At 38.4% G+C, this 25,221-nt stretch overlaps 1 protein-coding gene across 1 annotated transcript; it reads left to right on the forward strand.

The window, feature by feature from the left end:
* arhgap45b (Rho GTPase activating protein 45b) lies at positions 1 to 25,141 on the forward strand. Its single transcript, XM_042482397.2, is given in 25 exon segments — positions 1 to 433; positions 435 to 584; positions 2,739 to 2,985; positions 4,344 to 4,526; positions 8,661 to 8,804; positions 9,799 to 9,883; positions 11,965 to 12,037; positions 12,820 to 12,895; positions 13,439 to 13,570; positions 14,246 to 14,307; positions 14,444 to 14,554; positions 15,262 to 15,342; positions 15,450 to 15,617; positions 16,304 to 16,441; positions 16,567 to 16,763; positions 17,954 to 18,075; positions 18,288 to 18,374; positions 18,586 to 18,687; positions 18,864 to 19,027; positions 19,835 to 20,023; positions 20,105 to 20,242; positions 21,714 to 21,979; positions 22,073 to 22,310; positions 22,908 to 23,010; positions 24,221 to 25,141. Coding segments are annotated over 25 exon segments (3,843 nt in total). The 5' UTR covers positions 1 to 298; the 3' UTR covers positions 24,673 to 25,141.
* The last annotated feature ends 80 nt before the right edge of the window (positions 25,142 to 25,221 follow it).

A 25,221-nucleotide genomic window follows, 5' to 3' on the forward strand; every position in this document is an offset into this window, starting at 1 on the left:
TGTCAGGACCAACTGATTACTGTGAATGTGAACAAAGCAACAGTTTGTTTGGTTTGCGTCAGGACGCGCTGCTCTTCTGAAGTTAGTTTGAATTATGAGAACGTTTCACTTCTGGTTTACAGTTTCTGAAGTGTAATTTAAACACAATTAATCTTCCCATAACTTGGTGAAAAGTCGTTTTTGTGTCCCTCCTCCTCCTCCTACGGTTGAGGAAGCGGCGCGCAGAGCGGATGCCGGGAGCGCACAGACAGTTTGCGGTGAGCTGTCTGTCTCTCCGTCAGTGAGCCTGCGCGGCTCGATGTGCGACAGCAGCAGCAGCAGGAGGAAGACAGACAGACAGTTACGGTGGCTGAAGCTCGGCCCGGATGGCACCGAGCTCCCGCTGAGCGCGAGCGGCAGAGCACCCAAGTGGCGAGTCGGGGGGTGGGGGGGTGGGGCTGTACGTGAAACTCAAAGAAGTCGGGATGGACGGAAAAGGCACGCTCAAAATGTTCACCAGGAAGAAACGGGAACTCATTAAGACGCCATCCATCTCGAAGAAGAGCCGAGCAGGAAGCCCCGGGCCACAGAGCAGCGCCCAGCCTGTGAGTGGAGCATCACTTCTGGTTTCTGACTGTATGTGTGTGTGAGTGTGTGTGTCAGATGACCTTCAGCTGCAGGGCTACAGAGAAGGCTCCAGACAAGAGGGGATTGTGTGCGTGTGTTAGATACTTGTGTAAAATGCCTTCATGAGAAATTACTCAGACTGTAAGAAACTATAGTTCATGATGATTCTTCATGTTCTGATGTGTGACTGACAGCACACTGACTCATTTGCCTCATAGGAAGTACATCTTTTGCGAGGATTCACCACTAAAGCTGTGGCAGGGTCCAGTGTGTGACTGTGTGTGTATGTGTGTGAACGCTCTTTAGTTTCAAAGTTAGTTTTAATGGAGCCGGAGCTGTAGGAGGGAAGGAGCATGCTGAAACGTGGTAGTAAGAGCAGCTACAATCCTTACTCTACCAGTCAGAGAGTTAAGAAAGCTGAGGCGAAAGGCAAGGACAGACTGGACATACTGCCCAACAAGCACAACGTATGGCTTAAACAGGTATGTGTGAGTGTGTCCTCATCTTAAGTGTCCAAACTTCAAATGTATAGGGATGCTTTTCTCGTAAAATGTTTGCACTCTTTGGTCGAGCTCCTTGGCTTTGCCCGATATACACTTGTCAAGGCCGAAACTGTGAACCATGAGGTGGAAGGCGCAGCCAAAAACACAACTTTGACATGACTTTTAATGCGTTTTGTAGACAGATGAAAAGGTCATTTCTCTGCAAAATATCACTGTTCATATTCCAAACAGTAAATGACATTTCAGTGTTTCTACCCCCCTGCTCTGCTCGCCACACCCGACAACAGCTTGGAGTCAGGAAGTGTTGCACAACGCAACACAGGATCTTGTGAAAGTCTTCTCATGTGTGTTTACCAACAACAGCGCTGTGCTGCTGGGTTTTTAAGGCCACAAAAGCAAAGATGAGTAAAGCTGAAGGCCTCATGCCGTTCAGGTCGAGCTCATGACCATCGCTGTGACTTTTTTCTGTCTTCCTGTGTAGGGATGGAAATCGAGAACCGGTTTCAGTTGAGAATCGGTTCTAAATTGTCCGATTCACCTCACTTGAATGCCTCAAAGTTTGATTGTTTTTATTAGAGATGATAATATCGGCACGTCATCAGTTTCAACCAATATCTGCTTTTAAATGAACCTGACTAAAATGAATCAGGATTGACCAACACGTTTATTCTTATTTTGCACAATGATTGAATATTACGTAAGTTGACAAACATTGTATTTCATGTCTCCATCTACTAATCACGATAAGAGTTTGCATAATATGATGTAAGCTCCACCACAAAAGAGACAAAAGGTGGTAAGAAGCAGATATATTGATATTGATACTGATATCGTTTATTGGCCAAATGAGTTGTTATATTGGCATATTAGTCAAAAATCCAATATCGTGCATCCCTGATAAGTTTGACTTCTTTTATCGTTTTTCTGACAGTTGTGCATTGAGTATATTTACATGCACAAACTAGTCTGTTTTTTATCCTCATGCCAAAAAATAATCCCTACTAAGCTGTTTACATGTCTAATGAAAATTAATATGCAACTCTGCGTACTCTGATTAACATGCTGCAAAGTATCATGTCAAAATGTGGAGAAGTAGAACAGCTGGAGCTGCTTGTCTTTTTGCTTTTCTGCAACAAAATAGGATTTTTTTTTATGGTTTTGTACCAGTGGCAAACTTGTTGGTCTTTCTTTCCTTCACCTTCTTGAAAAGGTATTTGTCGAGACATTTGCACATATCCAAAAACCTGTTTATATCAAAGTCTTCCAGAAAGTTTAAAAGCAGGTGTTTCTGCTTTTCTGCATGCATCTCTACCCTGCAGCTTTGCAAACTGTTTGCTAGTTGGTTTGTGTACAATGTATCCATGACAACGCCCAGAGCCGACAGAAGGATGTGTGTCACAACTGAGGTAAAAAAGTAAATTGGGATGCGTACTGCAAATAGACTGTATACATGCCCGAATGAAAAGTAGAATAAAATAAGATAAATAGACCAGTAAAAGATGATAATAGATAAAAGATGATAAACAAAAAAATAAGACCAAATAGCGAAGCAAAATCAATAATATCATTGATATCATTATAATCTCATCAATTCCTATGTCTTCCTGTCCCTGTCTGTCTCCCGCTCAGCTGTCCATCCTTCAGGAGCAGCCTCGGAAAGATGCGGGCGACATCACTCTCTTATCTTCACCCGCACCCTCCTCATCCTCAACTCTCACCCCGTCCTCCGCCGGACTCCAGGACCCCTCCCTGTCCTGCCCGGGGACCCCCAGCATACAGCACAGCAAGCTGGCAGCGATGCAAGGCGTGGGCTGTCCGTCCCCTGTGTCCACCCTGAAGAGACCGACCGCACTGAGCAGACACGCCAGCGCTGCAGGTCAGCTCAATACGTCCTTCGTCACCTTGTTGAGTTGATGAAATTTAGAAAGTTAGAGGAAAAAACTTACTTACTTTCTATATTAACTTTAACATGTAAAGGGGCAAGTTGAAGTCTTGAGCTATGGAAAGGAGGCTGTCCCAGGGATGCAGTTTTTATTTCTGATTGATTTGTTGATTAGTCTTTTTCAGAACATTGTTTAGTCTCTAAAATGTCAACAAAAAAGTGGCAAATACCCATCACCGTGTCACAGGGACAGAGGGGACGTTCTCAGGGAGGGACAGCTTCCCTGGTTCTGCCACATGTAAATAAATTCGCCAACCCCCACCTTTTAAAACTCTCTAATATGTTATATAGATATTTGAATACATATTTGACTTGAAATCACATGTTAAATGTTAAATTTTAGAAGAAACAGTCCAGACCATAAAACTGCTACTTTTAGTCTTTGGTTTTTTTGTACAAGTTAAAGTTGAAAGTCTTAATTAGTGAAATTTTGAGGTTTTGGTAGGTCGATTTTGTAAAAGGAATACTTCACCTATAAAATGATCATTTGTAAATCAGTTACTCGTTGATACATTGAATTTGATAAGCACGAGTCTCCACAGTGGACGAAGAATCAAAAAATGGAGTTCTTTATGAAAAGTAAACAGGGACCATGTGTACCAACAGCAAAACTTTTATCAAAATATCTCTTACAGAACGTGCACAGTATAATGCAAGTCTCCTTTATCCAGTTGTACGCTCAGTACTTCCCAAATACTCACTAAAACTTTACTGTTTAAAATACTTTTGCACATGAGTAGTGTGCCAAGGCGAGTGTGTGCGCTTTAACTCTGCTCCTGCATTTCACTGAGCAAAGTTTAAATGTCCAGGTGCACTGCGCTTCCATGCATGACTTTATGTGGAAGTGTTTTTAAATAGTGCGGTTTAATCGAAAATACAGGTGTTTGGGAAGCACTGAGTATACGTGTGGATATATGTGACCTGGTGATTACTGCACAAGTTGTGTGAGTTTGTAAATGGATGTTTTGATGTAGTTTTGCCGTTGTTAAACGCAGACCCGTATGACTTCAGTTTGTCAAGGATTTTCTAGGTTTTTGGAGTGTTGGTGGAGGCGTTCTTCAGAAAATACAAATATGATTTTGTCTGAGACGTATTCCTTTCAGGCTAAGCTAAAAATGTAGTCCTTCGGTATGCAATATGTAACAGACATATATGAGAGTGGAATTGATCTTCTCATCCAACCCTCCACCAAAAAGTGAATAATTTCCCAAAATGTCAAAATTTCCCTTTTATTATTGTGGAACTGAAACGTGTCACATTTGCTTGATGGATAACTCTCCATGTCTCCTCAGGTTTCCCGCTCCAGTCATGGGTGTTCACTAAAGGCCAGGGCAGAGGGGCCCTGACCCCCACGACTCCGTCTGAAGGTCCTGAGAGCACGGCCATCGAGGTTGAGGACATCCCGGCGCTGCTGAGGGATGTGGCACGCTTTGCCGAGGCTGTGGAAAAACTGAAGGATGTCGTGCTTGCTGAAGGTAAGCTCTTTTGCAGATTAAGATTTGTTTTCAAACTTCCACCAGACACAAAATTAGCCCATAGAGACACTGGCCTGATGTGTGATTTAGAGGATCCCAAATATTCACGTTCATACTGAGTCGGGCTCCCGTCTGTATCATCAGCTGGTGCAGGTTTGAGGACGTGTTTTTGGTCGGCTCTCCGTGCTGCGATCACAGAATTAAAGACACGAATAATGCTTGTTTCTCCACCGTGGAGACAATACATGATTCTTTTTGCGTGTGAAGCCAGTTATGATGTTCGTCTTCTGACCTTTTGACAGTTTATCGTTGTCTCCTTTTGGTGTCATTGCTTTGTGTTGTGCACATGTGTATTTTTACTACATCTGCAGACAGAACAATACTGTTTGGCCTCTCCTCTTCCCCTTTGTGTTGCACACTGTGGTCCATTTTGACAAGACTTACACGAAGAGGACATGAGGTATCCACAACCTCACTTAGTCCTCTTTACTGACACGTGTGCACAGCGCTTCTGGGGGAGGGGAGGAGGGAAACAAGGGTGGAGCCACCGTGCACAAAGCAAGCTCACAAGTGGCGTCCTTTCTCCAAGTGAAGGGCTGAGTTTCCGCTGCAGCGACATTCGACCGCACTCTGGTCTCCAGCAGGAAGCCAGTTTTTTGTTTTTTTTTTTTTTTACATATTTGTTTTAATCATTTCCACAACAAAAGGTTCATAATAATATTACAAAACAAATCTGTCATGTATAGACAAAGCAGTTATATGGTCACACCCCACCACCAACAAGCACACAGATATAAATATATAAAATTACAGTTAAAATATGGCTGTAAAAATTTTTTAAAAAATGATAATAATAATAATGATAATAATAATAAATAAAATTTAAAAATAAAATAGTAAAGTCATATAACAAACATCAAAGTAATAAAATAAAATGAGATAATATTAATAAAATCAAATAAAAGGCTGGATCAATACTTTCATGTTATCCATATAACATTTGCTTTTCAGTCAGTGATACATGTTTCATTAGCCATGAAGGCAATAAATGAGTCGGGAGGAGGACCTTTAATCCATTTCATCAGTATGCATGTGCGAACAAGGAGCAAAAGTTTGTCCAGGCATTTGTACGGATTATGGCAGAATGCTACAGAGGCCTGTTTCTTATTTCCTGCCTCCTGTGTGATGTAACAGGCTTAAAATGACCAAACACCTACACCTTTCTTCATGGAGTAAAGAAAAAACAAGCTCAGAATGATTCTGAAACAAACGGAAAGTTTGAGCAAAGGAGAACAGGTGTTTTTTCGCGTCGAGTTTCATCAGTTTGTCTTTTTCAGATCAGAGTTTTGTGGTTCAGGTGAAACAGAAAGTTCTTTGTTTGTGTCTTTCCATCGGCCGTTATCGGGCTCTGTTCTGTCTTGTTCTCCACCCAGAGTACGCTTTCTAAACAGGAAGCCATGATGGATAGCCTCTGACAGAAGGGCCTCGTCCACACTTCCTCCTCTGATAGGCTGGCTGCATCGCCGCGGCCTGCACCTCCTCTTCTTAATCAGGAGCTCAATCAGAGAGTCTCCTCCTCACTGAGATCCAATTCACCGCTTCATATGGAGCTCCTTGTGGCTTCTTGGCCACACTGTTTCCTCAAACCAAACACTTCGAGAGTAATGTGATTTGTTTTCACAGAAAGCAGATGTAGCACAGCCCCAGAATTAGTTTCTAATCTTACAAAACAATAGAGGAGACCACATCCTCTGCGGCACAACATTCAGGTCACTCTGTTCTTACTATCTGAGACACTCTGACACACATTTTCAGACACGCTGTGGGAGGACGGAGGATCTGCTGCCCTCTGGCCTCCTCCCTGAGCGAGCCACCTCCATCAGAAGAAAGGTCTACTGAGGAGCGGGAGCTTGCGACATTAGACGGATAAAAGTTGAGCGAAACTCGTGTGTGTGTGTCAGGAGGAAATGAGGCTGCAAATGTGTCACCAGTGACATCAAAGCAGAAGAGCTGACACCGGAGCCTGACCCGACCTGTCTGACACTCTGGACATGTCTGTCCGTTATCACTGACCTGTCTGTCTGTGCTCAGACTGTCCGTCTCCCTGTCGTCCCCCGTCCGCTGTGATCCTATGCAGAAGAGGCAGAGACAAACATTTTGGAAAATTAGCTTTTTTGCTTTCTTCAAGAGTTGGAAGAGAAGATTGATACCACTCTTATATTTAAATATGAAGCTACAGCCTCTTAACTTATCTGAGAATAAAGACTAGAAAGATCAAAATCTGGCACCTATAAAGCGCACTAATAAGACATTATAAATATTTTTTCTTTTAATACGCAAAATACCACAACATACTCCCCACTAGATGCTGGGCGAGAACATAAAAAGGCCATCTCTATTAACTATTCCTTTAAACGAAGGAAGAAAATTCACTCAAGTAAACTTTAAACTTCTTGAAACCTGGATTCACTTTTGCTGCATTAAGATGCCTCTTATAAGCTATTTGACCCTTTTACATCAGAAAAAATTGGTTTGATTTCTTTCAAAAACACTGGAGAAAAAGGCAATGACCAAATGTTCATGAAATGTCCCGAAAATTGCAAGAAATTGGTCAAAGGGTGACAAGAAAATTACCTAAAAATTTGTTTTAAAAAAGGGATTATTAGAAAACTAAGATATCCCCAAACTATAATCATTATAATAGTTAATATCTAAAATTATGTTACAGAAGAAAAAAAATATATATATACATATGTATATAAATACTGTATATATGTGTATGTGTGTGTGTGTGTGTGTGTGTGTGTGTGTGTGTGTGTATGTATATATATATATATATATATATACATATATATAAAATAAATCTTTCCAGTGCTTTTTAGGTCATTTTCTATTTTTCTTTTATTTATTTTATTTATTTTTTTTTTGGTTTGTTTTTAGTGTTTACCTTTTGTGGTTATTTTCAGGTGATTTTCTTGAAATTTTTTACTTATTTTCTGCTCCTTTTTTGGCCTCTAAATAACTTTCACATTATTTTGAGATATTGAGTCATTATTTTTAGTTTTTTTTTTTTATCCCCAGTAATTATTAGTCTCACCAGGCGAAAGCATGCGTTTGGTCACATTTTGGCCTTCTTTGTGGCTCAAAGACATGCATTTTCATAAACTCATCCTTATTTATTTAAATTTATTTTGGCTGAGATAATCTGCAGATTAACCCATATGTGAAATGTTAGGATGTACTAAAGTTAGGCACAATAGACAGATTTTGGTTAATTTTGTTTTTGATACTCGCCTACTTAAGTACTTATGGTTCAAGCACAGTTAAATGATTTTTACTTTTGTCTGTTTTGGGTAAGGCAAATGTATTTAAATGGCACATTTCAGAGACAAAGGCAGTGTAAGGCAATTATTTGTGTTTGTTGTTATAATTTACTTGTTTGTTGTGCTGTAGCCTACAAAGTTAATGCTCTTTTAAAAAAAAAGTCCAGTTATGGATGACGTTGATCAAAGATTTGTGACTGTGTTTTAGTCTTAAAAATTATGTTCATCGTCCCAATTATGTTGTCTCAACTGAAACCTGCGCTGCAGCATGTCTGCTGGAAAGACAAAAACTGTCCAGAGTGGCCGCGATCAGCGGAGATCTGCACTCAGCTGAGGGCACTTTTCTAGTTTTGAGAAATATTCTAATTATTTTGAAATTCTAAGTCATTATTTCAAGAGAGTTTCTCATTGTAATGACTTCCAGGACTTTTTTTTTCTATCACATTGGGGGAAATGGGCTTCCACTGAAATGGATTTGGGAAGCTGGACTGACGTCTCCCTAACTGATGCATTCAAAGACACATTAACATCTGAGGATTATGGATTGATCCCAGTTTGCAACTCTGTTATTTACAATGATAATTTAACTTTGATACGACAGGCTTTTTGTCTGAAACAAGCTACAAGTCTATGCAAATCAATATTAGTTCATGCTGTGCTGAAATAAAATAAAATGAATGGCCTCTGGGGAAACTAGAATATGGTGGGCTTCCATTTGCCTTGTAGTTTATGAGATATTACATCCAAAACTGTGGTCTTTATAGCCGGTATTACTGCATTTCTGTTGTCGCTCCTCCATCCTCTTCTCCAGGTAAGAAGGAGGGTCAGCGGCCTGCGGCTCACGAGTGTCTGGGGGAGGTCCTGCGGGTGCTGCGTCAGGTCATTAACACCTACCCTCTGCTCAACACCGTGGAGATCCTCACCGCTGCCGGCAAGCTCATATCCAAGGTCAAAGGTCAGTTGGAGAAACCTGCAACCATGCAGTGAAATTTAATGACAACAAATGTAGACAGGAAACCTTAGGGACTGTTTGGCGTATTTTACATGCTTTCGTTCTTTAAATTTTGGTAATATTTTGTATTTTTGTTAATTTGGAATTTCTAGCTCAACAATAAGTCTGAAATACAATGTCAACAAAATTGTTGCATTCATTCGGTTAAGTACCAAAAATGTGCTATTGAACCCAGTTCAAATTGCAATTTTTGATCCCACAGCCATCAAAGCATAAAAAACATGCATTGTATTATTTCTGGGTGTCATTCTGGGCTTTTGCCTTTGAATTTGTAATTTTTACTATTTTCCACCTGATGACATAATTTCTTACCATATTTGGCACATGGAGAAAATACATGCTATTTCCACTAGGTGCACTGTCACAATCAGTGTTGCTGCTAATCACTGACATATCCGAGGCTGTGATAATAATAATAATAATAATAATAATAATAATAATAAATAAAAAATAGAATAGTAAAGTAATATAACAAACATCAAAGTAATAAAATAAAATGAGATAAAATAAATATAATAAAATATGATAATAATAATAATAATAATAATAATTTACTATATTGAAAATACATCTTTTTTGTGTTTTTTAAATCTTAAAACATAGTGGCATCATGATAAAAACCCAGCATTTAAAGGGTTTAAAATTTTGTCAATTAGTGAATATTTGCTATTATAATTAAGACAGATGTTGGAATATGATATTAATATATAATGTTTTTTTAAAGCTTGATTTTAAAAAGTGCATTTTGGGCACAGAGTGATATTAAAGCAGGCCCTAACTACATTTACTCATTTTTTAAAAATAATTAAAAAATACTTCCAACATCTTTTGGTGGTTTTGTTTACTGTGAATATATTTTGATGTGACTTTTTTTGGTCAGCATTGTGTTTTAAAGCATAACTGAAACCTGAACAGATTCCCGGTTGTGATTTTACAGGTTTCCACTATGAGGCTTCTAACGAGGCCGATAAACAGGACTTTGAGAAGGCCATTGAAACCATCGCAGTTGCCTTTAGCAGCAAGTAAGTATCCGATACACCTTTACAATATGTGATTGTCAAATTATAGCCTTTGAGTCCCAGATACAACATATGGAGACTACAGCTGGTACTTGATTTAGTTATTGTCCTTGGTACAAAGACTGAACTAGAATGATAGTGATGCAAAACGGTGTCTGATCCGGCATTACCTCTTTCACAGACAGAAGTGTTAGGTAGTGTGTAATGTGAGTTTGTCAATGCACACAAAGCCGTCTGTTGTTGGGAATTGGACAGAGAAGTGCAGCGATGGTGACACATTTGCATGAGGCAGAGCTGAAAACAGGAAGTGGTTCTTTTCTTTTACCGTATGACACAAAACCAAAACTTGAAAATGCTGTTGACTACCTGAAGTGAACAGATTGTTTGACTATGGAGATAATGAACCGTGAAAACGTTCTCTTGTTTTCAGACACTTGGCGACCATACGTATTATGAAACGTGTCCACTACGAAATCATCAAATCTTTTTTTTTACTTTCACCTAAATATTTTTTAATCATTAAAAATAATATCATGATTAAAAGAAATGAGCCTGGAGCAGAGCAGTTTGTCACTTGTATGTGTTATTTGAGTGCATTGCAGCGACAGTTTATCAAAGGTTAGCCTGTGCCATTTCAGGGTTTAGACGTGTCACAGAGCTGCAGGAGGAAGTGAGCTGGCAGAGACAGTTGAAATCTGTCTGACGTGTCTGTTTCCTCATTCTCTCCTCCTCTCTTCCTCTGTTCGACTCCTTTTCTGTCATGAACAGAAAAACACCAAGATGGAGATGCTGCTTTTACGTGTAGCCCGTATTACAGCGAGAGAATGAATAAATATGAGACGTCAGGAGGTTTTTTGCTTGAGTGGATAATACTGATATGTTAAAGAATAAAAAACGAGTCTTTGACTTAGAGAATAAATGTTGGAGAGAGAAAGAGAGAAAAGTATCTCAAATTTAACATCTTTTATCACTTCCTGTCTCCTGCACATTTTTACCTGTCTGAGACTTGCTGCGAGGGCCCCTTCCTCTCTTTTTTTTTCCATTTTTAAAATCAGCCATTTTTTCACACGCAGATTATTATTACTGCCCTCGGCTGCACGATATATCTTTTTTATTGTTGTTGTGAAAGTCTGTGATATTTCACTCGGATTTATTTCAGTTTAATGAAAGAGAGTACCAGATGAAAACTGCATTTTAAAATGTATCATTCATTGCTTTTTATTGGTTGCTTTTGTGTTCAGATAACAGTTTTTTTTTCATCAGAAATGGTATAAGATTTCCACAGAAAAATAACCGTCTCAGAAAATATTGCACTTTCACAGTATTAAAGAGTAATCGTAATTGTCAGCTACAATGACCTTTAAATGAGGTTGAACATTTTATTACAATAATTGAGACTTGAAACCATTTTTTAATTAAGGATGTGTAGAAAGTCTCCCTTTTGAAAATAGCTAAAGTAAAAATGAGATTGTCCATTCAGTTGCATTTTTTTTATTTCAATACAGTAGATAAGTACACAATAAGGTAACTGTCAGTTTTCATACTGCAGTACACCTTGAGACCAATATATCGATGCAACCCTAATTTCCTTTTACTTTTTTTCAAATTACAAATGTAAAACTTGAAAGTTGAGAGGCAAAAGCTAATGGGCCAGTTTCAACAGAACAAAGAACTTCTGCACACTACCTGCTTCTGCTGCAATAAAAGGAAATTTATTTGGACAAAGAGCAACATTTTGACCCTCATACTGCTTTTCTTATACTTGTTCCCAATACATTTCCATTGATTGCATGTGTAGCAGGCAATACGAGACAGGTCTTTATTCCATTTTTTGAAATTCGGCAAGCAATTTATTGTATTTTAGCAGTATACCGAGGCAGTAAAAAGGCAGAACTGAGTACACTTAATCAGTTTATTTACAGTAAGCAACAATAGTCGCATATTTTCCTCTTATCGTGCAGTCCTGTCACTGCCTCAATCTTTCCACTGTGACCTCTCATCAACCTCCATATCATATTCACAGTGTGTTTTTCCTTCTGTCATATCATCAAATGTAAAAGTGTCTCTGCTGTGTTTGTCCTCAGTGTGTCTGAGCTGTTGATGGGAGAGGTGGATAGCAGCACGCTGCTCTCCCTGCTGCCCACCGAGAAGAGCAGGGTGAGTTTATCTAACAGGCTGCAGTATTTCCTGTTCCCCACAATAAAAAATAGTGGGGTTATCTGACACATAAAACTTCAGTAACCACTGAATTTAACAGGCTTTTATATGGGACAGACACCTATATGGGACGGGCTTTTAATTCCTTTCATGCAAAATACAATTAAATTGTTTATTTACCATCTCTTTGGCTGTTCCAAAGAGATGGTTCCCTGTCTTCCATATGGCCAAATTGGTTTGATTTTTTCCAAATGGCAAGGAGGTAATGAACAATTTAAAAAGACATGGTCCAAAAATTTGCAAGAAATTAGTAAAATGTTACAATGTGACAATTAACTTAAAAAATAGTGTTTAGAAAATTACCCAAAAGGTGCTGAAATAAAAAAAAAATCTGCTTTCCTGTGACATTGTTTTAAATATAAAATTATAATAATGGAAAATAGTTTTCTGGGAATTTTTCTCCATTTTTATAATATTTTTTAAAAAATTTAATTGTCAAGACATTTTCTTGTCACATTTTACTAATTTCTTGCCATTTGTTGGCCATTTTTCTGCTAAATTTTTCCATGTTGTTTTCTTTTTACCCTGAAACAATCAAACTAATTTGGTTTATTCAATAATTATGTGAAATTGAGATCCAGTTTTGTATATATCATTCAGATCCCAGTGCACATGAGGTGATTTCCACTTTCAACTTTACACTGGATGACGAAAAGAAATTGCTCATTTGATGACGAGGGTTGATGTGTTTGTCAGTGATGAATCATCTTTATGCTCTGCAGTCGATGGAGAACTTGTACGCTGCGACCGGCCAGGGAGGGGACGGGGGACAGTTCAGGAGCGACCTGCAGGACATGGGTAGGACCATCAGCTGCTTCCCGCTCAATCTGACATCTTTCAGTCTCTCACAGCTGCTGTTCGTGATGCTTTGCATTCCTGATCATTTTGTCTCGTTAAAATTCTACATTGTCATGATATTTTCATATATTTCTGTACTCCCTGTCATCTATTTGAATTAAAAGTAGCAATCAGACCTTGATTTGGATCATGAAAGCTTTTACATGTTGTCCATGCACTGGATGTTTGGTGTGTCTCCCCCTGCTGACGTAAACACTGCGGTACATCCATCAATAGCCTCAGTCTCCACAGAAAAATCAAAGAGAAAGAATTACAAACTGTATCAAAAACTAAAATATCAACCACGCCGAGCTGAAATGCAAAAGTGACAAACATAAATTCATCACCACAATAATCACAGGATGTTGGAGATCATCACTTCAGCTCTGAATCTTCGCACCCCGGCTGCAGATTTTTCACCTCTCACAAATCCTAATCAGCAAAAACACTTCATGTTGTCACAGTGACGAACTGAGTGACCTCTGTTTGTGTGTCGATGCGTAGGCAGAGTTGAGGAAGTGGATGTGATCCTCCAGAACAGCGAGGGAGGGGTGGACTCGGCTCTGCTCTACGCCAAAACCATTTCCAAGTACATGAAGGACCTGATAAGCTACGTGGAGAAGAGGACTTCACTGGGTGAGTGCCAAAACTTTAGTCTGTTAATGGATTAATAAAATTCAGCAGCAACTAACCATTATTTTAATTGTTGATTAATAAGTTGATTGTTTATTAGATTCATTAATTAGTTGTTGGTCAACAAAATATCAGAAAATTGTGAAAAATATCAGTCAGTGTTTCCCAAAGTTTAAGAGGACATCAAGTGTTTTGTTTAGTCCATAACCTAGAGATATTTAGTTTACTGTCACAGAGGAGTAATAATCAGAAAATAACCTCCATTAAGAGGCTGGAATCAGAAGATTTTAACTTTTTTTGTTCGATAAATTATATATTTCTTTTGGAAAGATCAATTAATTGTTTCAACTCCTTAAAATTGTCAATCAACAGAAACATAATTGATGTTTTTGCAGTCAAAAAGACTTATTCATGGCTTTAAGATGTGAAGGTTTGCCTGTTGTATTCTGTTGTATATTGTAAATTTAATGATGGCATTTGTGACTGAAACCAAATAAATACATAACACAGATCAGGGTTTACAAAAATTGGGATTGCTGAAATTTTGTTGTCATTGTATCAGCTAATTGATGAATTGTGAATAGATGCAGATTAATCAGCAATTTCAGTTAATAAATAGCTGCAGCCCGAATAAGTAGAAAAACTAACAAGTCCTTTTTTTTTCTTCTATTTGACCAGAAACTGAGTTCGCCAAAGGCCTCCAGAGATTATACCAGTCCTGCAAACACAGCATAACACATGTAAACATCATTCATTTCACCTCTGAATGTGTCTCACCGATGATCTGTGATACTGAATGTTAAAAACTGGGATAAACTCAAAGCAATACAGCATTTTGGATATCAAACCTTCTCTTTTCATGTTTGCTCCCTCCAGCCACAAATGCCCCTCTTCTCCATCTACTCTCTGGCTCTGGAGCAGGACCAGGAGCAGAGTGTGGGGCTGCAGCAGGCCAGCAACACGCTGCACAGCCAGACCTTCATCCAGGTAAACCTCACGCAGTAAACACTGTTCTGAGTCAGCCACACATTTTCAAAAAGCCAATTTTAAAACACAATAAATATAAATTCATTTTGAGCAGCTGCTCAAATATTAAGACTGCTATGTACACATAAAATCAAATTAAATGTATTAATTAAGTTCTATTTTTAATTATTTATTTATTTTTATCTGGATGAATTGGCCATAACCTTAAGCCACATGGTATGACCATGATTTATCTTAAAATTAATTCCTTTTCTTTACCATGCTTAACATTTTTTTTCACAAGTTATCAGTACTGTAAAGTGTTCGAAAAACAAAATATTTGCATTTATTTAAAGTTTTTATAAATAATAATCTCATATTTTTGTTTTATAATGTTGGTCACTTAAAATGTAGTAAATAGTCTTTTTTTTTCGTGTAAATCAGTGAAAATGTTTTTTTTTTTTTTAATACCATTCACTTAAATATACTGTATCAGAGATTAATATTTCGGCCCCGGAAATAAGATATTTTATTTTAAATTTAATACAAGTATTGATTTTATTGGTCTCACCACATCATGAGTGGTTGCTCCAAATTACATGAAGACTTAATATTGTAAAAAAAAAAAAAATCCTTCATGAAAATTAGTTTTTCCATGACCACAATGTTTCATAAACATTTTTGTTTAGTAAAATCTCATCACAAACATTTCCTTGGGTTCTGTGCAGCCTCTGATGCAGCGTAAACAGGAGCATGAGAAGAGACGGAAGGAGATCAAGGAGCAATGGATTCGAGCAAAGAGAAAACTGGTGCGACCTTTTATTTTGTATGAGCGTGCACGTTAGCAGTAGACTGTATTTATCTCTAATGAACAATAAGAAATTGTTCGGACAAAACACGATTTGTCTTTGTTCAGATGGAGTGTGAAGTGAACCTGCGGAAAGCCAAGCAAGCCTTCATGGCCCGCTGCGAGGAGTACGACAAGGCCAAAACAGCAGCCAGCCGCGCCGAGGAAGAGGGAGGAGGATCTACAGCGAAATCTGTGGAGAAGAAGAAACGAGTAGAGGAGGAGGCTCGGAACAAGGTTCATATCAATAACTTCTTTTTACTGCTGCAAATGTGTTGAGCGCTTTCACTGTGGATTAAAAAATGAATTGCGTTTTATTTTTTTAACTCCTTTTTTATTGGGGTTTTTAAAGTTAACATATGACTGAAAAAGGCATTTCTTATACCAATGTTTTGAAAACATTGTTTGAAAAAATAAAAAACAAACCTAAAGGGTAAGCTGTTGTACACATTGAGCATAGCAAACCAATTTACAAAATATATTTTTCACAAATAACCTTAAAAAAAAAAATTAAATATAAAAAATAAATTAAATATTAGAAAATTAGTTTAAAAAAAGAAGGAAAACTGGAAAAAAGACAGAAAAAAGGCAAGAAATAATAAAAAAAGACAAACATATATATATATATATATATATATATATATATATATATATAGACACCCACACACACACACACAACATCATCATCATCCTCATCAATAGTTTTTAAATCAAAAACTAGACCTTTCCAGTCATGTGTGGTTGTGGTGAAATGAAATGACATTTATCCAGCTGCCACAATTTGACACTGACTCGTCATGTTTCTTTGAACTAATCTGACAGATTAAAACAGACAAAAATCAAACGTGGGAAGTTAATTAAAAGTTTGTGTATTGTGTGCTGTGTGTGTGTGTGTGTGTGTGTGTGTGTTTGTTTGTGTGCAGTCAGATGAGGCGGAGGCCACGTACCGGACGTGTATAGCAGACGCCACCGCTCAGCAGCTGGAGCTGGAGCACACAAAGGTCACAGTGCTGAGACAACTGCAGGACATCATCAAACAGAGCGACCAGACCCTCCGCTCGGTCAGAACAAACACAAAACTCGCTGTTATTGTCAAACTCTTTTAGAAAAATGCCCCATACTCCTGTTAGGTTTTTGACAAATAAAAACTCTTTCATCATGTTGTTGTAACTCTTTCCTCCACCAGGCGACCATCTCCTACTACCAGCTCATGCACATGCAGACGGTAGCGTTGCCGGTCCACTACCAGACTCTGTGTGAGAGCAGTAAGCTGTATGACCCGGGCCAGCAGTACGCCGCCCACGTGCGAGACCTGCAGCTACCGGGGCAGCCGACTGTTCAGTACACATTTGAGAATTACTGTCCCTCCAGCTCATCGTCACAGTAAGAGCTTCCGTCAGAGCTGCAATTATCTTTAAACCTTGAATAAAAAATGCAAGTTTTTGGAACATTTGCCATCATGCTAAGATTAATATCTCCCTCACATCTGCACATAAAATACAGAGCTGCGGCCAGTTAGCTGAGCATTAAGACTGGAAATGGGGGGAAATGACTAGCCTAGCTTTGCCCAGAGTTAACAGAATCTGCTCTCTGCCTGCTGCTGGATGAAGGCCTCCTGAATGCTTTGAGGCCAGTTTTAACACGTGTATCTACAACTTCCAGGTCCGTCCCATGCCATTAGGCCCAAAAAGACTTAGGCCATAGACTTACTTTGGGAAAAGACATCTGAAAATCACCAGATAAAATGTTTTTTACCCCCCGCAAAATGGTTTGTTTCACGATCACAATTTGATCCATTCAGTCGAATAACATTTAAAAAGAACGGAGGAGCCACAAGATTGAATCGTTTTTATTCCTATTCGAGTCAGCAGAGGAAAGTAGCCAGCTCGACTGGCCCAATGCTGCAGAATATCCCGTTCATTTTACGATGAACTCTTTTGGCTTCATGCACAAGTTAGCAACACTATATCCAGCTCTCTTTATATGTCCTTACTGCGTCCAGCCAATAAGTAAAACAAATCAATCACTTTTCATACACACAGATTATAACAAAAAAAAAGTGCTTTATACAGTAAAACAAGAAAATCAGGAACTGAGGAAACGCCACCATAAGTGAAGAAACACCAAAGGCAGAATAAAACCTATAAATAGAAAGATTAAAAAAAGTAAATACATAAATGACAACAGTAATAATAAAAGATCAATAAGTAAAATACTCAAACTGTAAAAAGAGGTAAATGACAAGATAACAGCACACAAAGTAAAATAATGAATAAATGTGCTAATAAAAATAAAATGATATATGAAGTAGTAAAACAGTGAAACAGACTAAAATGTATGAATAAATAGTCAATAGATAAAGTTCAAAATAAAGCCAAACTATCTTATGGATGGAGCCAGGCGAACTGTTTCCCCGCTTTTCAGCACTTCAGCAGAGCGAACTGACTGTTGCTGCAGCTACACATTTATGGTGAAAACATGACAGTGGTATCAATTTTCGTATCTACGTTCAGCAATATGTGTGTTTACCAAAAAAGGTTTTTAAAAATAAATCTGTTGATTCTGATTCTTAGGCATGGCCACAGACCCAGGAATGACAGTTTCAACACGGAGCAGACGAGCCAAACGGACAGTCCGTCCATCAGTGTGGACACCACAGCTGGAGAAAGCAGAGACGCAGAGGTTCAACGCAAGAGTAAGTGACGCCTGCAGCTGCTGCAGATGTTAGTGAGCTGTAGCTTCATAAAGATGATTATTATAGAGACCTCCAGGCTTTTTTGCCCGTAGTTCATTTGCTCATTTCATTCCATATTTTAAATGTAAATAACAGTCGACAACATGGCTGTTTACTTGTAATTCTGACACTCACTATTCACATATTCCTGTCTCTTTGTCATCATCCTTCAGGGCAAGGCCACAAGTCGTGGGGTTCAACAGTGAGTGACGACAGTGTTGGAGGAGAAGGAGGCCTCGAGTCTCCGACTGCCAGCACAAGTGAGTGACAGAATCACAGTAACATCCACCAGAATATCTCATTCATAAATAACCATAACGGAGAATTTCATGGTTTTTTTCCACCCTTAAGGGCACACAATATATGTATTCATATTTAATTCAGTTTCTTCTAGCACTTCTTCCCTCTCCCCAGGATGTGTGGATGTCTTCATATATGAGAGGTGATACTGAAACTGTGTATTTATTCTAGGTGACATCAGTAAAATTGCTCGGACGTCATCCACTGGAACAATGTCATCCAACGAGGACGCAGATGAGAAAGAGGGAAATGTGACCTCATTTGAATCTCCAAGTAAGATTTATAGATTGTAATCAGTGTTGATGTGATGATTCAATAGCAGGACAAGACTGAGAGAGAAACAAAAAACACTTCATTTGTCCTCTTGTCCCAGTATTTCTCTGCAAATTGGCAGTTTGGAGTCTTGTATGATTTTTCTTGAGAGTGTTGATGTTTGTTTCTGTCCTCAGACATGAACGGCATGGATCCTGATGTGGTGGTGTCCACCAGACCTTTCCGTAACATCGGCCTGTCGAAGGCAGCCAGAACCCACCGACTGAGGAAACTACGGACTCCTGCAAAGTGCCGCGAGTGTGACAGCTACGTTTACTTCCAGGGGGCCGAGTGTGAGGAGGTGAGGCCTTCATTTTGTCTCCTAATGTCCAACATGCAGGGAGACACTCAGGATACATCTATGCAGCTATCAAAGCATCTTATCGATGTGTTCTCACATTCTCAAAGTGTCTTAAATTCTAACTTTTTTACAAGTCTTTTTTTTTAAATTGATTTTTCAGTTGTTTAAAAGTCAGTACAGTGTAATCAGTACAAAACGAAACAAAAACAACACATATTCCCTCACCCAGCTCAGGTCAAAAAGCACATAAATCCACACTATAAGAAAAAATAAAATTCCTAAAATCATGATAATAATTAATATTATAAATAAATAAAGATATTAAAATAATGATAAATAAATAGAAATAAATACATAAAGTAGATATAAAATTATTGAGGGGGTGGTGGTTTTTCAGTCCTCTTCGGTGTGCAATGTTGAGCAAGACAACATATTGACATAACAAATTTTTAGATATAAGTCATTATCTAATTTTATTTAACCATTTTGTAATTTTTGAGTCAAGCTTTTTTGTGCAAAAGTCCACATTTCTGATTTTAAGAATAATTAAATCCACAACTGAACCTAATATTACCTTTTTACTTCATGCTAGCATTTACCTGTTGGTAAAATTTAGATTAACATAACTGAGTCTAATAACCATATTCCTACATAATCACATATAGACTTAATCTGCAATACTTACAAAAGACAATTAGTCCAAAAATCTGTCAAAAATTTTTGGACTAAAATTATCTTGAAAGAATCTTTGATAACATTAAAGTGTCTGATACCTGAGTTTATGACGTCATTTTCCTCTCCTCACAGTGTTTCCTGCCGTGTCACAAGCGCTGTCTGGAGACTCTGGCCATCCAGTGCGGCCACAAGAAGCTGCCGGGCCGCCTGCAGCTTTTCGGCAGGGACTTTTCTCAGGTCGCCAGCTGCGCCAGTGACGGCATCCCCTTCATCATCACTAAGTGCATCTCTGAGATAGAGAGGCGGGCGCTCAAGATGAAGGTGAGAAACTGACTGTTTGTGTAAGTGCTGGATACTTTTTTGCCACAGAGGAGTTTTAAACTGTCGTCCGGCTCCTTGCAGGGCATCTACAGGGTGAACGGGGTGAAGACTCGTGTGGAGAAGCTGTGTCAGGCCTTTGAGAACGGCAAGGAGCTGGTGGAGCTGTCCCAGTGTTCACCACATGACATCGGCAACGTCCTCAAGCTTTACCTCAGACAGGTACACGCACAGCACGTGCACGAGTAAAACACAGCGTGCTCAATAAGTGACTTGTGGTACTTTATTAAATTAGTTTGTCAATTCAAAGTACGGTCAAGAGACGATTGCTTTAAAATCAGTATGTTGAAGGTTAGTTTAATATAATAATTGAAATCAGTGAAGGTATTTTTTATTATAACTTTATTTGTATAGCACTTTTCTAAATTTTACAAAATTCTTCACAAATTCCATGAGCATAAAACAATAAAATTGATAGTTACAATGATGAAAACATTGTTAAGAATTAAGAAAAAATTGCGCGCAGAAAGGCAAATGGAACAAAAAGAAATCAAACAAGAGGATTTTTAAAAAGCTTTTCCATGGAAATGTGTTTTAAGCAGTAAGCAAAAGTAATGCGCTGGCAAACTTAATCTCCTCAGAGAGAGAAAATGTAATTATTACGGTTATTATACGTAGTATATTCATTTATAGTTTAATACAAAAAATTCTTAACAAATGAAAAAAAATCCCTCCATAGTAAATCAACAAGTAAGGGAAAATCCCAATTAATTAAAAGCAAACTTATGGAATCATTTAACTCCTTTTTTTTTTTTTTAATCTTGCATTCACAATTTAATACAAATATTATTTTTTGGGACTTTGGATGCTTCTTACAAACTAGATAAATTGTTAAGGCATCAGATTGATTGCTAAACTCACAAATAGTTTTGAAAATGAGTGGAAAAAGTGAGCATTGTTTTGTGAAAATTGCATTTTATTTTACCTGAACAAAGTGTTAGCTTATAGGTTTAATTTATTTGTTTGTTTTTTTAAACTCCCTCTTTTAATTATCTGTTAAAATGAAATTGCTCATGATAAACTTTGCTCTAGTTATTTGCACACCTCCATACTTTAAAGGTCCCATGCATGCTCAATTTCAGGGTCATACTTGTATTAAAGGGCTTTTCTGACCCATAAAAATTTGAGCAAATTGGCTAGATTTCTTTCAACAACTTAAGAAGAAATTCAAAAATTTGCAATACAAAGAAGTAAAAAGTACCAAAAAAATATTTTTTAAAAAGTGAAAAAAAAAACAAAACAAAAGGACATGACCTCAAAAAAAGTGCTTAAAAATAATAATTCTGAGTTAAGTTGCTCAATGCCTTTTTTCATGTTTTCATATGAAAGCAAACCAGTTTGCTCAGATTTCAAAGGGTTAAATACTTTTTTGAAAGGCATCTGAGATCAGCACGTGGACAGTGATGTCCTTTGGATTTGAAAGGGATAAAGACACAGTTTCTGAATATGGACAGCATGTATTTCTCTGTGGATTGAGTGTTTTGATACTTCATACTTTGAAGTATTTATATAGGGCCTATACATGCTTTATATTAAAAAAGGACATGGAAATCTGTCTTTTTACATTATGGGACCTTTCAAAGGTTATCTGTTCCTGCTTAATTTAGCTTTCTAACACTTTTATCACCTCCAGCTGCCGGAGCCCATCATGCCGTTCCGCCTGTACAACAGCCTGATGGGTTTGGCGAAGGAGAGTCTGCAGGGTGAAGCGGACACACCAGAGGGAGAGGAGGCCGAGTCCAACAGTGTCAGCCCGGCAGTGGGGAAGGGGCTGGTGGATCTGGGCCCTGAAACCGACCCTGAGGTCCTGGTCCTGGTGGAGAAGCTGAAGGAGCTTTTGAAGGAGTTGCCCAAAGCTAACATCGCCACGCTGCGCTACATTATTCGCCACCTCCGAAAGTCAGTAATTTAAAAAAAAAAAAAAAAAAAGGAAAATAAAACACCGGGCTCTCTTTACTGAATGCTGATCCTTCACCGTCTCTCTCCCTCCAGGATTGCAGAGCTGGAGGATGACAACAAGATGAGTCCCAGTAACCTGGGTATTGTGTTTGGTCCCTCCCTGATGCGTCCCCGTCCCACCGGGGCCACGATATCTCTGTCTTCTCTGGTTGATTACCCCCACCAGGCGCGCATCGTGGAGGCCTTAATAGTCTTCTATTCGTCCATCTTCCAGTCCAAAACCTCCCAGTCCCACAAAACCGGTCGCTCTGCTTCCACCTCCACTCAGCAGGTACGACTCTGTGTGGTGACAGTATTTTCATGTTGTAACTTTTTTATAGCTTTTTTTCAGCACTGTATCTAATAACACACACACACACACACACACACACACACACACACATACATACATACACACATTTAGATCTTCAACATGTGCAATGGTCAATCTTAGGCCATTTTATTTATTTTTGCAATAGGTTTCTCAACAGAGGATGGGTCATGTATATATGTAACAGGGTTTTTAGCACAGCATTAGCAAATACTTATATTACGAGAAGTTGAGAATTTAAACCTTTGGAGTCCTGATTTGTCAAATGTCAGTTCACCAAACATAAGTTTTACTCTAACGAATGAAAGCTGGTCTTACAGAGAACCTGCCAATAATTTAGAAGCAAAATCCAGTGGACCATATCCTGTGGAGATGCAACAGCCTAAAAGAAATAATAATAATATTTTAACATCAGAAAATCATTTGAATACAGCTTTCCCTCATGGTTTGCATGTTAGACATGCTGTCAATGATGAAAAGAGCCTGTAAAACCAAAGAACACTTACACTTTGTTTTCCGTGATAACGATCTCTTCATTTCCTTCCCCTCCTGGTTCAGGGGAGTATTGGAGATGACAAGATTGGGAGCTCTGCTGATGGAGAGGATGGAGGTAGAGAGGAGCCAAATAAACAAGAATCTGACAAGATGGAGGAGGGATGTGGTAAGCTTTCGTAAAGCCTGCGTTGTATCACACTGATGGAAATGCAAATAAGCTAACTTCCTCTTTTAATGCACATAAATCATAGTCATGTTCTTGTAACTCACTGAGTTCATGGTATTTAAAAATACAGAAGGTGGAATACACACGTGTATCATCTCTGAAATGTAATTTAACTTTTAAAGGGACACCACAAAATCAAAACTACATATTTTTTCCTCTCACCTGTAGTGCTATTTATCAGTATCCATTATTTTGGTGTGAGTTGCTTAGTGTTAAAGATATCAGCTGTACAGATGTCCAGCTTCTCTCCACCTTCTATAATGAAACCAAGCAACTCGACTTGTGAAGCTCAAAGCACTAAAAACATGCATTTAACAAACTCTGCAGCAATGTCTCTCTCCAGAAGTCATGACCCTCTTTCTCAAGATGATCCACAGACCTTGTTGTTAGCAATACCTGAGCCATTATCCTTGATTTCTTTAAAAAAAAAACATGGCAGGGCGACGCACCACTTAACAAGAAGTTGCAATAAAAAAATAGAAATTAGTAAAAAAAAAATAGCAAGAAAATTAGATGAAAATAAGCAAAAAAAAAAAAAAAAAAAAAAAGTAAAAAAAACAAAAATAAGGAAATGACCTCAAGAAAGTGCTACAAATTTACTTTTTTTTCTTTAATATAAGTTTAAATCAATAATTGAGATAATTATGAAGGGATTTTATATTTTTTTTCCTCATATTAAGATATATTCCCCCAGCTTGTGTTCCAATAATTTTCTTGTCCCCTTTTATCTTTTTTGCAGTTTGCAGGACATTTCTTGCCATGTTGCTCATCATGTTTTTTCACAGGTTTTTGAAAGACATCAAATCCATTTTCTCAGCTTTCATAAACGATAGTGAAGAAAACTGATGTTAATTCAGGTGTTAAAGAGTTAATGAAGGAACTATTTTCTTTATACTGAACAACACCCAAATCTATTTTTTAGTGCCTTGAGCACCGCAAGCTGAGTACCATGTAGTTCCATTATATTTGAGAAACAGCGCACATTTCTTCAGCTGATATCTCCAACACTCTTCAGCTCACAGCAAAACAATCTAGACTGATAAAAGGCACAACAGCTAAGAGGAAAATATGTATTTCTTATTTAGGGATGAACTGTGTTTAGTTTTTTTTTCACTTCTGTGCAACCATTGGCCTCTTTATCTCCATTTAGGAAGTTCTTTAGGGTCGCTGGGCTCTAGTGAACAGCTCCCTGACTCCGACTCTGAGCTGGACGAGAGCGGCCAGCGGACTGCACTGTCCCTCAGACTGTTGAAGCAGGAGAGCGAAGTCAGCATGGACGAAGACCAGCTGAGCTACAGGGACAGTCTGGACCTGTCCAGCCAGTCTGCAACCCAAACCGACCCGGAACAAGATGCAGATACCGACAGTCACAACCCCAACAGAGCAGAGCCCCCTGCGCTACCAGACAGCGGGCCCCCAGATGACGACACAAGTGCGGAGCAGGACCTGAGCGCCTCTCTGGCCGAGCTCAATGTGAACCAGTCCAACAACAACTACCCGTGCTCCCCCATTTTAAGCTTGTCAGGGCTCCCACTGGCGCGTCTGTGTGGGAAGAAATTACCCCTGACCAGAAACAGGGACAGTGAGCCTGAGTTTGTCTGATATTATCTAAGTCATTGTGTGTGTGTGAGAGGTCAGAGTGAAAAGAACAATGTGGTTTTTATGAATTAAAATCCAGCTAAACCTGCACCTGAGAGCGCTATTGTGTTGTGTACATCAAGATTAAAGTTCTTCGTGTATGTGGGTGTTTGCAGCCCGATTGATCTATCTAAACTTCTGCGCGCTTACTGCTGTTTGATGCAATACAACATATTTTTCACTCAAGTGATTTAAAATTGTAGTTTATAAAAAGTTTGTATTTTATAGCCTTTTATTCTTGCAAGCTTGAGGAGAAGAGGGTAACAAGTCATATCAGAACATGCAGAATTTTAGAGCAAATCCACTTTAAAGTGCTGCTGGTTTTATTTCAGCACTAACATTTTAAAGAATAAATTTAGCAGTCTCTTATGAATGTTGCCTGTATTGCCTTGTTATGGATGTTTGGTCTGTTTTAATAAACGTTTTATTTTAATATTGTTAAAGTTTTGTTATTCCATCTGCAGTCTTGCTTTAATATCATCTTTGTGTATTTTGCAGGTCCATGTAAAGAGA

This window comes from Plectropomus leopardus, chromosome 5, assembly GCF_026936395.1.
Source record: "Plectropomus leopardus strain MGB_pleo_1.0 chromosome 5, ASM2693639v1, whole genome shotgun sequence".
NCBI classification, from domain to species: Eukaryota; Metazoa; Chordata; class Actinopteri; order Perciformes; family Serranidae; genus Plectropomus; species Plectropomus leopardus.